Genomic DNA, 16,141 nt, shown 5'->3' with positions numbered 1-16,141 from the left:
GAATCATAATCGGGGTCAGCAAACTATAGCTGTTTTAAAAAAGTTTTATTGGAAAACAGCCACACTCATTTGTTTATGTATTGTCTCTGGCTGCTTTAGAGTTAAAACAGCGGAGTTGAATAGTTGCAACAGTTACTATCTGGCCCACAAAGCCTAGAATATTTCCTATCTGGCCCTTTATAGAAAAAGTGTGCCAAACCATGACTTAAATGTGCATGAATATATATACACTGCCATTATAGATTTCTCTACAACATCAAAAAACTGGAAAAAGTCTAAATGTTTATCAATAAATGATTGGTTAAATAAATTATGGTACCCAGTGGAATATCATGCAGATATAAAAACAATAATACATGTATATGGAGATAAAAATATGCCCTCAGTATATTGCTAAGTTGGAAAAAAAGTAGGTTATAAAATACACAATCTTATTTTATTCTTATTTAAAGAACCATACCTAGGGGCAGGACAGGAATAAAGACAGATGTAGAGAATGGACCTGAGGACACAGGGGCGGGAGGCAGGCAGGGGAAGCTGGGACGAAGTCAGAGTAGTAGCACTGACACATATACACTACCAAATGTAAAAGAGATAGCGAGTGGGAAGCAGCCGCATAGCACAGGGAGATCAGCTCTGTGCTTTGTGACCACCTAGAGGGGTGGATAGGGAGGGTGGGAGGGAGACACAAGAGGGAGGGGATATGGGGATATATGTATATATGTATAGCTGATTCACTTTGTTAGCAGAAACTAACACAACACTGTAAAGCAATTATACTCCAAAAAAGATGTAAAAAAAAAAAAAAAAGAGAACCATAAACATACCTCATGAATAGTGTGTGTATACTTGTATTTATAAAGTTCTTCTAAAAAGTTATTAGTGGTTTCTCTGGATAGTAGGATTATGGCTGACTTTTGCAGTTTTCTTTATAGCCTTCTGAATTTATTTTTAATATGGGCAAAAAAAGAAAGCTCATACCAATTTCCAAACACATATCACTTTTATCTTTTAGAAATTACTGATTTTACTGTTAAAATATGCAAGTATCCTCCAATTTCACAAATGAATGTATCACCACAAAAACTAAAACTCTGCTTCATGATAGCTACTTCCTTATGCGCAATGGTTTCTTACTTAGACTTCTGACAACATTCTCAGTGTTGATCAATTTATGAAAGATAACTCACACATCATTTAGAAAACAAGCCATCTGTCTATACTCTAAGATAATCACTTGATAACCTTTAAAGAAATATAATGTTTGACCCAGAAGTAGTCTTTTTTTTACAGTGATTAATAAAAACATTAACTCTTCCAGTATAGAGCATACTATTTATATATAAACAGCTTTCAAATATAACCACATATTTGCCTAGTACAATCCAGTATCAGTGTAATCAACATGCTTACAAATGGGAAACACAGCTGCCCCTAAACCCACTTAAATGCTATTTATGGTCAATATTTATGTGGAGAAATACACAACACCTTATGGAAATACTCATTTAACAGGGCACATGTATTAAGCATTGTTGTTGCTGCCCTTTCCGGTTGGCTGTTTGAAGATGATAACACAAATTTCAACCTGGTTTTACTTTTGGCCTATGCATCTTAAAGTACCTTCAATAAGCAAATGATAAACTTCACATTTATAGTAAAATGCAAAAGTGAGTGCTACTACTTCCTGTATGTTCTAAAATTATATTATTACAGACATCTAGACATTTTTTACTGTGCTATGACATTAACACTCTTTATTCCTAAGAAGTTCTTACTTGTCTTAAACCTTCCTGAAATTTAAAAGTTTGTCAATGCTTTACCCTCAGCTGAGATGGGCAACAGCTAGTTGGTCTCTATCCTTCTTATAATAGCCTTTAATAAACTTGCTGAGGTTCTTAAAAGTCACCATTTGAAACTCTTGTCTTAAAACAACACTATCCTTTGAGGAAGCTATTTCCTTGTCCTCCTCCCCTTGTTATAGGAAGGATTTAAAAGGGAGAGGGGGATTTATAAGGATATATAAAATATCAGATAGCACTAAAAACACTGGAGCAAAAGAGGCGGCATTTGGGTCAAGTTCAGTGATAATAGTTACTGTTACAGTTACCATGATACTGGGCTAAGTGTTTAACCATTACTACTATCTCTTTTTTAGAGATTATGAAAAAACTTGTTCACAGGCATAGACCTTGAGTGGAAGAGCTGGACCTGAAGCCACCATTCATGGAGATGGTATAGTAATGAAGAATCGGCTCTGGGTGTGCGGACTGCTTTTACCACCTGCTTAGCTGGATGATCTGGGTAGGTTACTTTCTCTCTGTGTCTCAGTTTCCTCGTACATAAAATGCAGATGATAATAGTGCCTATTCTCATGGAGTTGTTATAAGAATTAAGTGGTTAATGCATATGTCTTAAAATCCTCAGAGGCACACAGAAATCACTCACATCTTGTTATTGCTCCTAAATATCACTGGACTGAACGCACGTGGGCAAGGAATTGTATACACTGCAGGATCTCTGACAAAACCACTCTAACACTTTTCTAAATTGGTTATTTCCTAGTTCTATATCCTGCATCTGAGTGTATGACTGAGAAAATGAGCTATTTGGCTAAATGGATTTCTACGGTAAGGTGCTACTGTGCCTTGAATAGGAATGTTTTAGTTCATGACAAAGTATGAACTTAGTGAATCAGTTTTACTTGGATTGCAGTGAACTGGAGGGTTCTAAGAAACAGAATGCTTAAGTTTCATTAAAACAAACATTTAAATTTCATTAATATTATTTCCTTAACTTGTTCTCAAAAGCTCTTTCAAAAAAAAGATTTAGATTCTTATTATTCTTTTGTGAAACCATTCGGCTTCTCTTTATCCTACTTGAAAAAGGAAATCTAAAAACAAAGCATATACCCCAAATAAAGTGTTCAACTTACCAGATACTAAAACTTTCATCAACAGCACTGAAAATATTAAAAACAAACAAATGAAAATGAATAATCAAAGCAGCACATAAAAAAAAATCCATCTCTGGACTGACTTTTTTTTTTTTTTTTCCCAGTACGCGGGCCTCTCACTGTTGGGGCCTCGTCCGTTGCGGAGCACAGGCTCCGAACGCGCAGGCTCAGCGGCCATGGCTCACGGGCCTAGCCGCTCCGCGGCATGTGGGATCTTCCCGGACCGGGGCACGAACCCGTGTCCCCTGCATCGGCAGGCGGACTCTCAACCACTGCGCCACCAGGGAAGCCCTGGACTGACTTTTGACCATCACTGTACCTCAACTTCAACACATCCAGAATGAGATCTCCTTCCTCTTCTTCCTTCTCCCTCCTCATGGCTCTCGTCTTTCTGGCTTCCTCTCTCATTCTCCAAACCCCCCTCCATTTCCAGTGGTATCTAAGCCACAATGATTCTATTTTCCATTTTCACCACCATTCTGTTTCAGACCTTCATTATCCTTCACCTCTTCTATTTCAAGTCTTCCCCTTGTCAAATCATCCTTGACTTTACCCACTTGCTGCCAGATTTAGTAAACATCTTACTACCTACTATATGCCAGATACTGTGCTAGACATTTTAATATACAGAGTCTCATTTATCCCTTACACAACCATGTGAAGCACTATCATTCCCATTTTATAAAGGAATAAAATACTTGTGGATGAGATAGGTTTGGGGACTGTCAGTAAATGAAATATCCTTCTGTCAATAAGTGAAATAGCTAAGACTCAAAGTGAGAGCCTAGTCTGCCTAAAGCAAGGTGTGATGAGATTACTTTCATTTTAAAAGCCTCCATAACTGCTAACTGTCTGGGAGTAACAGCCAAACTTCTTAGGCTGGTATTTAAAGCACTTCTTTAATTGGACAACATGGTCCAATCCTTTTACTCTTGTTTTGCATGATCTTCCTGCATTACCATATTCTTCAGCCAACCTGGATGACTCAATGTATCCTAAACATACTCAAACATTCATACTCTTTATTTGGGTTTACCCCATGTTTTCCACCTTGAAATGCCCTCCTTACTACCATTTTAAAATCCTATATATACTGTGAGGTTTGGCTCAAATGTCACCTCAAAATATCCTTTCCTGGTTTTTCCAAAAGAATGCTATCTCCCCTTCAATGGAACCTCATAGTACTTTATTATGAAACTCTCTTAGAGCATTCATATGCTATAGTAATATTGATGCTCATCATTACTGTTGATCTTATTTCCTCCTTCTTGAAGGAAGGGACCACATTCTCATTGCCTTGCACCTCATACTCAGTTTCTTCTTTCTCATACCCAGTGCCTTACACTGACTTGATTTGGAGACACTTCTATATTTTAACCTAAGTTTCTACTCTTTTCACAGAATTTCACAATCATATTAAACACACTTAGAAAATATGAGACAGAAAACTGCATCCCTCATTTCTAACCAAGATGAACTTTAAGAGTGGAAATGCTGAATAGGATTTACTACTAAAGCTCAAAGGCATTTAGTTTATTTAAGAAGCCAAATTATAGAACATTACATATGGTTAAAATTTCATTGGGTCCCTACTGCATTACAAATATTATCAAATGGAACTAAACCAGAGTTTTCATAAAAACTGACATTTTCAAAAAAGCTTTATTTGCTTTAATCTTTCTCTTCCTTTTGACAAGATTAAGACTGTAAATGGCAAATGGTTAAATAGGAGCACCAAATAATACTATCTGCAAGACATCTGGCCTTAAACAAACACACCAAAATGCCAACTCTGAAGCATCTAGCCTAATGTATTTATAAATTTGTCTGTCTCTGATGTTCTTACTTGAAACCACAGTTCTTTAGGGAGTTCTTTGAGACTCTTTGTATGTACACTCAATAATTCATGGACAAATATCATTCAGCAAGAACTTCTAAAACTCTCCAAAACTGAAAGGGAAGTAAGGCAAGTAAAAATTTTAGATCCCACAGTCATTTTATTTAGGCTATGCTGAACTACACGCATTGGGTAAGAAGTTCTTCTGATATTTTAAATAATGCCATTATACCATTATGTACCATATTTGTAAACTCCTCACTCTAAAAACCAGGCTTTTTATACAGAAGGAATATTGAGCAGTTAATCTAATTTTGTGGACCTCCTCAACCTAAACATTTTTATTTGCTTAAACCATACATCAGAGATAGCCTTGAAGGAAGAAAAGAGACAGAAATGTGACTATGTCATGCTGAAAGTTTGGAAGAAAAAAGGTTAAGGGTAAATGGAGGCTCATAGCTAAACAGACAGCTTCAGTGTTCCCAAAAACATTTATTGAATACCCACTAAATGCCAAGTGCTGAAAGTAAAAACAATCATGGTATCTGCTGTAAAGGAAGATACTGGCAGAGATAACCCCAATCAAATTATCATACAAATATAAATGAAAACTCCCAACTGTGATAAATATTACCAAAGAGTTTCATGCTCATTAGGAAAAGTTTCCCAGAGAAATGATGATTGGTTGGTGAGTCAGTTAGGGACTGACAAGAAGGCAGACACACATAAATATCTGAAACAGAAGGACTTTAAAAGAGGAAATGGCTACTCAGTGATGGAAGAACTGAGAACCAAATAGGAGACAGTGAAGCAACTCTGTCTCAGATAGTCACTACCACCCTTCGGCTGGAAGGACAGAGGGAAGAAGTAGTATTAGGTGAGGCCAGGGGCTGGAGCATCAGGCAGAAGCTGGAAGCATGGTGAGCCTGTCCTGTGAGAAGTATGGAGCCATGAAGGCCACTTATCCTCCCCTCCCTCCTCCCAGGACATTCATTGAACAACTGCAACATGCCAGGAATTCTACTAGGTGCAGGACACATAGCATAAATAGAATATAGCATATTTGTGCTCCTGCAAAGTCTATCAGCAAGTACGTAGTATGCAGTATTACCAAAGACCTTTTAAGTGCCCTTCTTTTAGCATTTAGCATGTAATTATCATTAGCACTATGAGATTTATCTTCATAGACCCAGAGACTTAGTTCCTTGCTCCGTAAATCTGTTCATCATTCTATTGTTTACTTTTTATATTTATATGCTTCCATTAATCATTCACCCACCTTTGTCTTTTCAGCTGAAGAACATTAATTTTTTCCCATCCATTTATCTTTATATGGCTATCTCACTTCCATATAAAGTTCAGTTCTTTCTCCCCACCTCATCTAGCAATTGTAAATTTCTTGTATTATAGAAACCAGAAATGTACAAATAATTTATTCTCTCTGAGAACTTCATAGTTTTAAAATAAGCATATTCATTTTTTGACACCCACTCTAATGAAAAGTTGTCTTGTTTTGGAGCTACAATGATATATTGTCTATTTCTTTAGGGAGCCTAGATCTTACATATTTTAGGCAGTTTGGAATTCTTTCTTACATATTTGTCCTGAGAGAGCTTTCTCAATTTTGTACCTTTTAACTTGGAACGTTTTATTGACAGAAGTTTAATGACACGTGCAAATCTGAATATTATATTGTACGTTGCTCGCTCTACATCTGTGCTGTCTGATACAGTCACCACTAGCCACATGTGGCTGAGCACTTGAAGTGTGGCTAGGATGAATTGTGATGTGCTATAAGTGTAAGATACACTCCAGATTTCAAAGACTATAAAAAAAAATCTCCTTAATTTTTATGTTGATTACATGTGGAAATGACAATATTTTAGGTGTGTGGGTCAAATAAAAGATTACTAAAATTGTTTACTTGTTAATTTCTACTTTAAAAAATGTGGCTGGAAGAAAACTTAAAATTACCTAGGTGGCATGCATTTTATTTCTATTGGACAGTGCTATTTTAGATCATCTGTGAAAACTGATCAAAGTCCCGGACTCAATCATTCAGGATATTACACCTGGTCATTTTTACCCTGTTTCCCCTATCCTTAATGCAGGTCTATCTGTGACAAAATATTCTCCTAGTAATTAGATGTTTTGGGAACATATAATTTCCCTATACATTGTATTTTCTCCAAAATGACTACTTTCCCTCTACCAAATGTTTCCTGTATTCAGTGGCCCTAACCTCTACTCTGGAAGTAAAGGGAGACTCACTGACTCTATGATAAGGCATATTATCAGGCTCAATCTTTGGCATTTAAACATGGCTGATCTTATTATGAAGGCCTTTCCACTCAAATTCCATCTCCCCATAGTTTCAGAGCCTTCCTTGCCTCTGCTCTAAAATGATTCCACTAACACCATTCCCAAATTGTCTCCTAATTATCAGAATACCACACACAGTCTAGTTTTGTTTGAGGTAGTGGGATTTAAGGGAGCAAGTACAGATCTTACAGGCAAAAGACTTTGGCTCTTTGTATACGGTTAAAGTATCAATATTTCATAGACGCTGAAGTATTACATATGTGACATATTTGGTTCACATGTCTCTTTTCCTACACTGACAGTTCTTAGAAAGTAGGCATCATCTCTTCAAATGTCTAAATGTAAGGGTATGTTTAAAAGAAAATGGAAGGGAACCTGATATAAATTATTTATTTCTCAGAATCAGATCCTTTAAAAAAATGAGGTTTTGGGACTTCCCTGGTGGCACAGTGGTTAAGAATCTGCCTGCCAATGCAGGGGACACGGGTTTGAGCCCTGGTCTGGGAAGATCTCACATGCTGTGGAGTAACTGGGCCCGTGCACCACAACTACTGAGTGTGTGTTCTGGAGCCCACGAGCCACAACTACTGAGCCCGCGTGCCACGACTACTGAAGCCCGCGCACCTAGAGCCCGTGCTCTGCAACAAAGAGAAGCCACCTCAATGAGTAGCCCCCGCACTCCGCAACTAGAGAAAGCCCGCATGCAGCAATGAAGACCCAACGCAGCCAAAAATAAAAATAAATAAATAAATTTATATACATATACAAAATGAGGTTTTGATAGGGAAGCAGCAGTACAGAGAAGGAAAAGTACCACTCAAATCAAACAAAAAGATAAAGTCTAGACTCTAGATAATTCTTCTGACTTCATAATTTTGGGTGCGGTAGACCCTATCTAAAGCCCTTCTTATAGCAGTGGCCAATTCCAAGTTGCCAGCTGACACCATACAACCCTCTGAAAGGAATATATTCATTCTGATTAAGAGCTCCAAATTATTATTTATGGACTCTCCCCAAGTTGTTTGCTGAATGCTTTTCAGGAATTTATTACTTCTTATTTTTCAGACAGATCTGAAATATGACATTTCCTAATGTCTTTAACCATAGTTCCCTCTGGTACCTGCATACTGGGCTACATAAGACATGAAGTGCTTCTACTTCTTTTTACAATGAACACATGACTGTTCCAGGATCTCTCTTTTGTCCACCTAATATATTCAGGGAAGATTCTTTTTAAATTCATCTCCACTTCAAAGGAAGAAATCGATATTCTTCCTTCCTCTTTGACAGTGACATATTTATGCCAATGGACTGACTTAACAAGTTAGATTTTTAGCTTTCTATGTCTAATTAGAGAAGGAAAGACTTGACCCTTACAAAGGACAATTGCTATCAAGTGTCTGAGTGCACAGTGTGGTAGGGTGGAAGGAGAGGGAACAGGGTTAGTATCAAAAAATGTACATTAAAAAGCTTGTTTTTAAAATTAAAACTCTTTTCATAACTCCTTTTATTCAGAATGGAGAACAAGGGAAAGAACTAGATTGAACAGCCGGGTGCCAAAAGGCCCCCAGTGCTTTTTCCTCTGCCCCAGAACTCCCAGATTCAGAGGTTCCACAACTCATATTCATGGTGCCTTCTTCTCTTCTCTCCAAATGGCCTCAAGAATTCCAGGTTGCACCAAGAATAAAACAATGTTTGAAGACTCCAGTGACAGTGGGGATAAATGATGGAAGAGAAGACATGGATGGCACAGGCAGGATAGTTGAGAGAGAGTAAGAGAAAAGAACATTTACTGATAACCTATTTTATGTCTGGGGCTAAGGGTAAAGCAAGTGGGTGGTCAAAGATGAGGGAACTCCAACTCTGGGAGGGTAAGACTCAGGATCTCTCCCTCTTAAAAACTATGTGTGTCTATGTGACATTTATGAGATCTGTTTGCTTTACCATGCATATAATAATGATTATGTATACTCAATATGTTTAATATATGTCAGATTAATTTTATTGTGAATGTTATTTGATAAGTACTATAAATTCTAGAGTTATACAGTTGTTTTCATAGTTTCCTACTGAAATATCATGGCCTGAAACTTTTTTAAAATCTGAAAACTCCTTGAATTTTCTTCCTTAGTGAAAGGGAAGCAAATTATCATTGCCAAACCTGCATAATGCAAGACTGAAATAAATCATGAAGTGCCTTGTCTCTTTTGATGTAGGTAAACATATTTTTAGTATTGGCTCTCTCAACTCTTGCAAGATGATCTTATAATTTTTGTTTAAGCCTAATTTCTAATTTATTTGCTATGAAATCTTATGGGATTCTCATGAGGAATTTTATTTATTTAGTTAGTTAGTTAGTTAGTTATTTCGGTACGCGGGCCTCTCACTGTTGTGGCCTCTCCTGTTGCGAAGCACAGGTTCCGGACGCGCAGGCTCAGCGGCCATGGCTCACGGGTCCAGCCGCTCCGCGGCAAGTGGGATCTTCCCGGACCAGGGCACGAACCTGTGTCCCCACATTGGCAGGCGGACTCTCAACCACTGCGCCACCAGGGAAGCCTTCCTTATTTATTATTTTTAAGGAACAAACACTACCACAAAGTACCTCATTTACCCTATGAGCTCTTTCATTGTGCAAATGAGCTAATAAGCAGGGCACTGACCTAAGTGTCTGATTTTGATCCAAACTTTCCTCAGATATCTAATAAATAGGAAGTAGGTTCTATGCAGGGTATTTATTAAATTCTTCTTTTCAACTATTCCCTGATATCCCAATTCAAGAAAAATTCCATTAAAAATAAAAAGTCATCAAATAAATTTGAATTTTTCTTGTGGCAAGACTGTGGACTGGCCTCCTAAAAGGCATTCGTAACTCTTTTTCCCTTGCCTTCTACCTCTACTAAGGCTGAAAAACTAAAATGATTCCCTATACTTCCTTACTGCTGGGGGAGGCCACGTGATTTAGTTCTAGCCAATGAGATATAAGTGGAACTTCTAGGAAAGCATTTTAAAAAACCAAAACCTGGCTGACGTGTCTCTTTGGCATGCCTTACGCCTCACTTTTTTTCTTGAAAGATGGATACCTAGGGGTGCATTAGCCATCTTGCAGCCATGGAGACAAAAACCCTGTGCTATGGATGACGGAGGAGAAAGCCAATAAGAGCCATGCATGCTCCTTGATTACAATATTGCTGAGCTGCCATACTAACCCAGGGCTTATCACACAAGACAGATAATTCCTTTTCTTGCTTAAGCCACTATTCATTAGATTTTGCTAGGACTCGCAGCTATTGCATTACAACTGTTCCATCTCCACACCTGCCCAACCCATCTCCACCACCCCCCATAATTGTGAAAATACTACAAATTTAAAACTTTCCAGCTATTATTGATCTTCCCTAATTTAACAGCACGATAAGGTATATTATGCTTTAAAAAATGTCTGAAAAACTCAAAGGCATATTTAAAATACATAATTAATTTTTCTTTCATTCTGCATATTCATTGAAATTGATGGCTAACTTCACTTAATAAATTTCAAAATAAAAAAAACTGATTTAAACCTGAATTTTTATTATTATTATTATTATTTTTTAATTTTTATTTATTTAATTTAATTTATTTTATTTTTGGCTGCGTTGGGTCTTTGCTGCTGCATGCAGGCTTTCTCTAGTTGCGGCAAGCGGGGGCTACCCTTCGCTGTGGTGTGTGGGCCTCTCATTGCGGTGGCTTCTCTTGTTGTGGAGCACAGGCTCTAGGCGTGCGGGCTTCAGTAGTTGCAGCACACGGGCTCAGCAGTTGTGGCTCGCAGGCTCTAGAGTGCAGGCTCAGTAGTTGTGGCACACGGGCTTAGTTGCTCTGTGGCATGTGGGATCTTCCCGGACCAGGGCTCAAACCTGTGTCCCCTGCATTGGCAGACGGATTCTTAACCACTGCGCCATTAGGGCTTCAGGGAAGCCCTAAATCTGAATTATTTATCTATACAAAGATAGCTTCTAAACTCAAATACTTTTTAGCATACTTATTTTTTTAATGATGTACTTTTTTGCTAGCCAAATTTGCAATGTATCTCAAATTATCAAATCCTATTCTGTAATGCTTTATGTAATCTTGAGAAACACTCTAATTCTCCTCCCTAGAGTTATTAAATTCAGACATATGTAATTTAGTGCCTGGAGACACTTCAGTGCTGCTGACATTTTTGACACTAGATGTAATTAGTAACCTAGAATTCCTTCTCCAAAACTACCTATGACATATGCTAAGATCTAAAATTATGACTCAAGATTAAAGTCTTACTAACCTTTGCTACAAAATATTAAAGCTGTCTAATCTCATATTTTTGCAAGTATAATAAAGGAAACTGAAAATGCCAATAGCAATGGCAAGTTATGACCATTTCATACCTAGACAAAACAATACTGCGTTTTCAGGTATTTATTTATTTCAGAACAAATTATAAAGCTGGTTATTTTCTCTGAGGAGTTGCTTCAAACTGCTTGAGATGTAACTTAAAGGTGGCATGAACAACCATGAGAGAAAGGGGAGATTTTCCTAAAAAAAACTATTTTGACCCTGTCATTCCCATGCCCCAAATCCTATTATTCTCCCAACTACTTTCATACATTCAAACTCTAGGGGTCAGCCCATCCTCCCTTTCCAGCTTTACTTCTCCCTACTTTCCCATACTCATTAAAATTACTCTATTTATTCCAAAAGAATTTCACACTGCTCAATTTTTTATATAAGAATGCTCACAATTATTACATGAAGAAATTGGAAACAATTTAAAAGTCAAAGAGGCATCCAAAAAAAACCACATAACCATTAAAAGTCATAATTTTTGAGAGCATGGCAATATGCTTATGTATCTATTTAAGAGAATTGTAACTATTTTTTTTTGGTAACTATTTTTGAAAATGCTATGACGAATAACAGACTATCCCAGAAATACCAAAAAGCACATTACTACTACTATAAAACAGCTAGGTAGTACAGTTCAAAAGTATATTCACCAGTATAATGAAGACATAATAGAGAGAGAGTTTTCCTAAATATTGGATACAAATAATAATCATAGGATTTGCTATACTGCCACCAAGAGTTAAATGTGATAGAAACAGCTAAACATCTAACTTATTAAATACAGCTTTAAAGAACACAACTATAATTTATTCCTGCAAAAAACTACTGAAGTGCTAAATAGATCTTACCTTAAAACAGACTAAAAGCAACTCTGGAGAGGTCTGGGGGTTCCAAAATCACTCTTAGAATTTTATTATTACCAAACCCTAAGATGGTGTGGAAAAAACTCAAACGAACTTTTTGGCCAGCCCAATATTTCAGTATATGCTTAGTAAATTAAATAAATTTTCTTTAAAAAAAAAGGCTGGGCTTCCCTTGTGGCACAGTGGTTGAGAGTCCGCCTGCTGATGCAGGGGACGCGGGTTCGTGCCCCGGTCCGGGAAGATTCCCACGTGCCGTGGAGTGGCTGGGCCCATGAGCCATGGCCGCTGAGCCTGCGCGTCCGGAGCCTGTGCTCCACAACAGGAGAGGCCACAACAGTGAGAGGCCTGCGTACCACAAAAAAAACAAAACAAAACAAAACAAAAAAAAACGCTGAGGATCCCTTAAGGACACTGTTGTTTTTTTTTTCTTCCCTATTTCAGCCATAAAATTCTGGGATTCTATTTTCATTGTGAAACTTCATGGGCTTAATAAAAAAATTCTGTAGACAACATCTTGATAAATGCTCTAAAATCTTTAATAGACAACTAGATTTATGCAAATTCCAAGAAGCATAACATAACTGCTATTAAAATTGCTATGCAGAATATTCAGAAAACACCAACTCAACTTTGGTTGAGTTGTTTGTTGGTTATTGGCTCAACAAATTAGCTAATAACTAGTGACAAGTTTTACTCATTTAGGAATCCAAAGAACCCAAACAAGTCCAATTAAAACACGTTGAGAGGGCCTTTCCTGGTGGTGCAGTGGTTAAGAATCTGCCTGCCAGCGCAGGGGGCATGGGTTCAAGCCCTGGTCTGGGAAGATCCCACATGCAGTGGAGCAACGAAGCCTGTGGGCCACAACTACTGAGCCTGCGCTCTAGAGCCCATGAGCCTAGAGCCCATGCTCCACAACAAGAGAAGCCACTGCAATGAGAAGCCCGTGGCGCAGCAATGAAGAGTAGCCCCTGCTCGCTGCAACTAGAGAAAAGCCTGCATGCAGCAATGAAGACCCAACACAGTCAAAAATAAATAAATAAAATTTTTAAAAAATGTTGAGAGTAAAGCACTGTTTTTGTGTATTTTTAATTATAGCACTTAAAATATTTTAAAAGCCTTTGCATTTTTTTTCAAAGTCTTGCAATTTAGGTGAGTTTCTTTTGAGAGAGATCAAAAAAGAAACTGGAACTCTAAGTCCTTCACACACCAAAAGTATGTCCCAAATCCATTCTCTTCTTTCCATTTCCTTGGCTACCACCTAGTTAAAGTAGCCAACACCTCCCCCTAAATACCTCCTAACTGATCTGATCTCTCAGGTTTACCCCACCGTCCTATAATCCTTTCTCTCTACAGGCAGACGATTATCAAACCTCTCCCCTATGACAGCACCACAAAAACAGGGTCTCTTGTCTTGAACTGTTTCCCCAGCATCTAACACAGTGCCTGGTACAAAGTAAGTGCTCATGAAATATCTGATCAATGAATGAATGCTCTGAATTTACAAGCTTTCTAAGGTGTTCGGAATCATTTCCTCCTGATTCCACAACTATGAAACAACTTTAAAGTTATAAAAGGAAAATTAGTTAGACAAGGTTTCTTATGCAAGCAATTAATACTATAGTTTTACATGATTCATTTTATTATGGATATATTGCAACAAGACAAATTAAGAGCTATTCATAATTATTTGCATATGACCAAAAATAACTCTAGGATACAGAAATATTAATAAAACAACACTTATAGAATATAAACTTTATACAGATGTAAAGCTATGCAAATCTATTTTACCGTCTTAATAGAACTCCTTTGTTTTTCTTCCCAAACGCCACTGCTCAGCTCAAGTGTGCAATGAATATTTGCCTCTCTGTCATAGGATCCAAAAATAAGTAACCTGCAGTATAAAATAAAACAAGGGGACTATTATACCAATTATATGCATTAAACTTTTTCTTTCTGATCATTATACTAAAAAGTAATAAATTACTGTCAACAGAGGAAAAAATTTAGTTAAACACTTCGTATACCCTCTACTGGAAAAGTAAAGCTAAAAATTAGGTGAAATTCTAGGACAAGCTGTTATTCAGCAGCTAAATCAAAGAAATAGAAAGTGGTATCTATTCATGAGGTAAACAAATTGACCAGATATCTATACACAGTAGCAAAAGCTATAGATTTTCAAATCAGCTATAGATTTGAATTTTAAAAATAAGTTGCAGAGTGATACATCTATACAGTATGATACCATATCTGTAAAAATTAAACACAAAATAGTACAATATAGTTGCTATGAACACACATACATACACGTACATCTCTACCTACTCATGTGACCTTGGGCAAATTATTTAACTTCTCTAAACCCATCTCTTCCTCTGGAAAATTCAGGCCAAAAATAAAACTTACCTCTTAGAGCTGTTGTGAGAATAAAAGACAATGCATATAAGACATTTAGCATAGTGTCTCGCAAACAGTCAGTGCTCAATAAATGTTTATTATTTCTATTATCTTGAAAATAACTGTCAAGGAATAATTGTATCACTTAATTTTACTGTTTAATATTCAGATCTAAAAAGGAAATCTTGGGTCCAATCTTGAGAAGACATAAAGCAGTTTTTCTTATTGAAGGAAAAAACTGTTACCCACATGCTCAACTTCTATGTTATCTATCTTCTAAGTCAGAATGTAAGTCTGCCAATGTTTTTTAGGAGTAAGTTTGAGACTATCTTTAGCATTAATCAACATTTTGACTGCTACTCTATTACTTTATCTCTACACGAAGATCACAGGGATAGGAGTGAGATAATGAAAGAAAAGTGGATAAAAGACCTTAGAGTAATAAGAGAAAATTGTGTCCTAAGGTTGGAGAACTCAAGCAAATCACGTCCATACCTCGTAAATTGGCTTCATAACCTGAAAAGTCAGAATAAACTCATGGCAAAGAAAAGTTCATAAATTTAAATAAGTTTTAATCTGAAAGGCAATTTAAACTTAACTGCTCAACAATTTACTGCCAAGAGCATTAAGAAGATTCATAATTATAAAATACTAAGTTTAGGAAAATGAGAATTTTCATTCATCAAAGCTCTGCTGCCACCATGTGTCCAAAAGAGCAAACTACCTAAAGGCCTTTATGGTCATGCAGAGAAGGCTATGCACCAGCTAGTACTCTCAAATTCTCAACAGATATTACAGGATTCAGGAATAAGAAAGCATAATGCTTGGAACCTCCCCCTAAAACCATAAGTCATTCTGTATTTTTCATAACACCTTTTTTTACATTTTAAAAAAGCACAACAAAAATTAACTCAAAATAAGTCACAGACCTAAATGTCTAATAAGAAAACATAAAAGCAAATCTTTGTGACCTTGGGTTAGGCAATGATTTAAGATAGGACACCAAAAGCACAAGTAACAAAAGAAAAAATAGGTGAATGGGATTTCACTGAAAAATTTTTGTGCTTCAAAGGATACCACCAAGTAAGCAAAAAGACAATCCACAAAATGGGAGAAAATATGTGCAAATCATGTATCTCGTAAGGACCTAGTATAACCTAATTTAAAAATGGACAAAGAAAATGAATAGACATTTCTCCAGAGAAGATATGCAAAAAGCCAATAAGCACATGAAAATATGCTCAACACCATTAGCCATCAGGAAATGCAAATCAAAACCACAATGAGATACCACTTCATACCCACTAGATGGCTAATTAAAAAAGAGACAATAACAAGTATGGGTGAGGATGTGGAGAACCTAGAATCTTCACACATTGCTGGAGGGGTTGTAAAATGATGCAG

At 36.9% G+C, this 16,141-nt stretch overlaps 1 protein-coding gene across 1 annotated transcript in view; it reads right to left on the bottom strand.

Moving 5' to 3' along the window:
- The window catches only part of PDZD8 (PDZ domain containing 8), an 86,751-nt gene that overhangs the window by 23,866 nt on the left and 46,744 nt on the right, over positions 1–16,141 (bottom strand). The window contains exon 3 of the mRNA XM_060099107.1: positions 14,132–14,234. Coding sequence (XP_059955090.1) covers positions 14,132–14,234 — 103 coding nt within the window. The remainder of the gene's footprint in view (positions 1–14,131; positions 14,235–16,141) is intronic.

Source organism: Mesoplodon densirostris, chromosome 1, assembly GCF_025265405.1.
Source record: "Mesoplodon densirostris isolate mMesDen1 chromosome 1, mMesDen1 primary haplotype, whole genome shotgun sequence".
NCBI lineage: Eukaryota > Metazoa > Chordata > Mammalia > Artiodactyla > Ziphiidae > Mesoplodon > Mesoplodon densirostris.
Note: the sequence above shows the minus strand (reverse complement) of the source record. Positions and strands in the feature narration are given on the sequence as shown.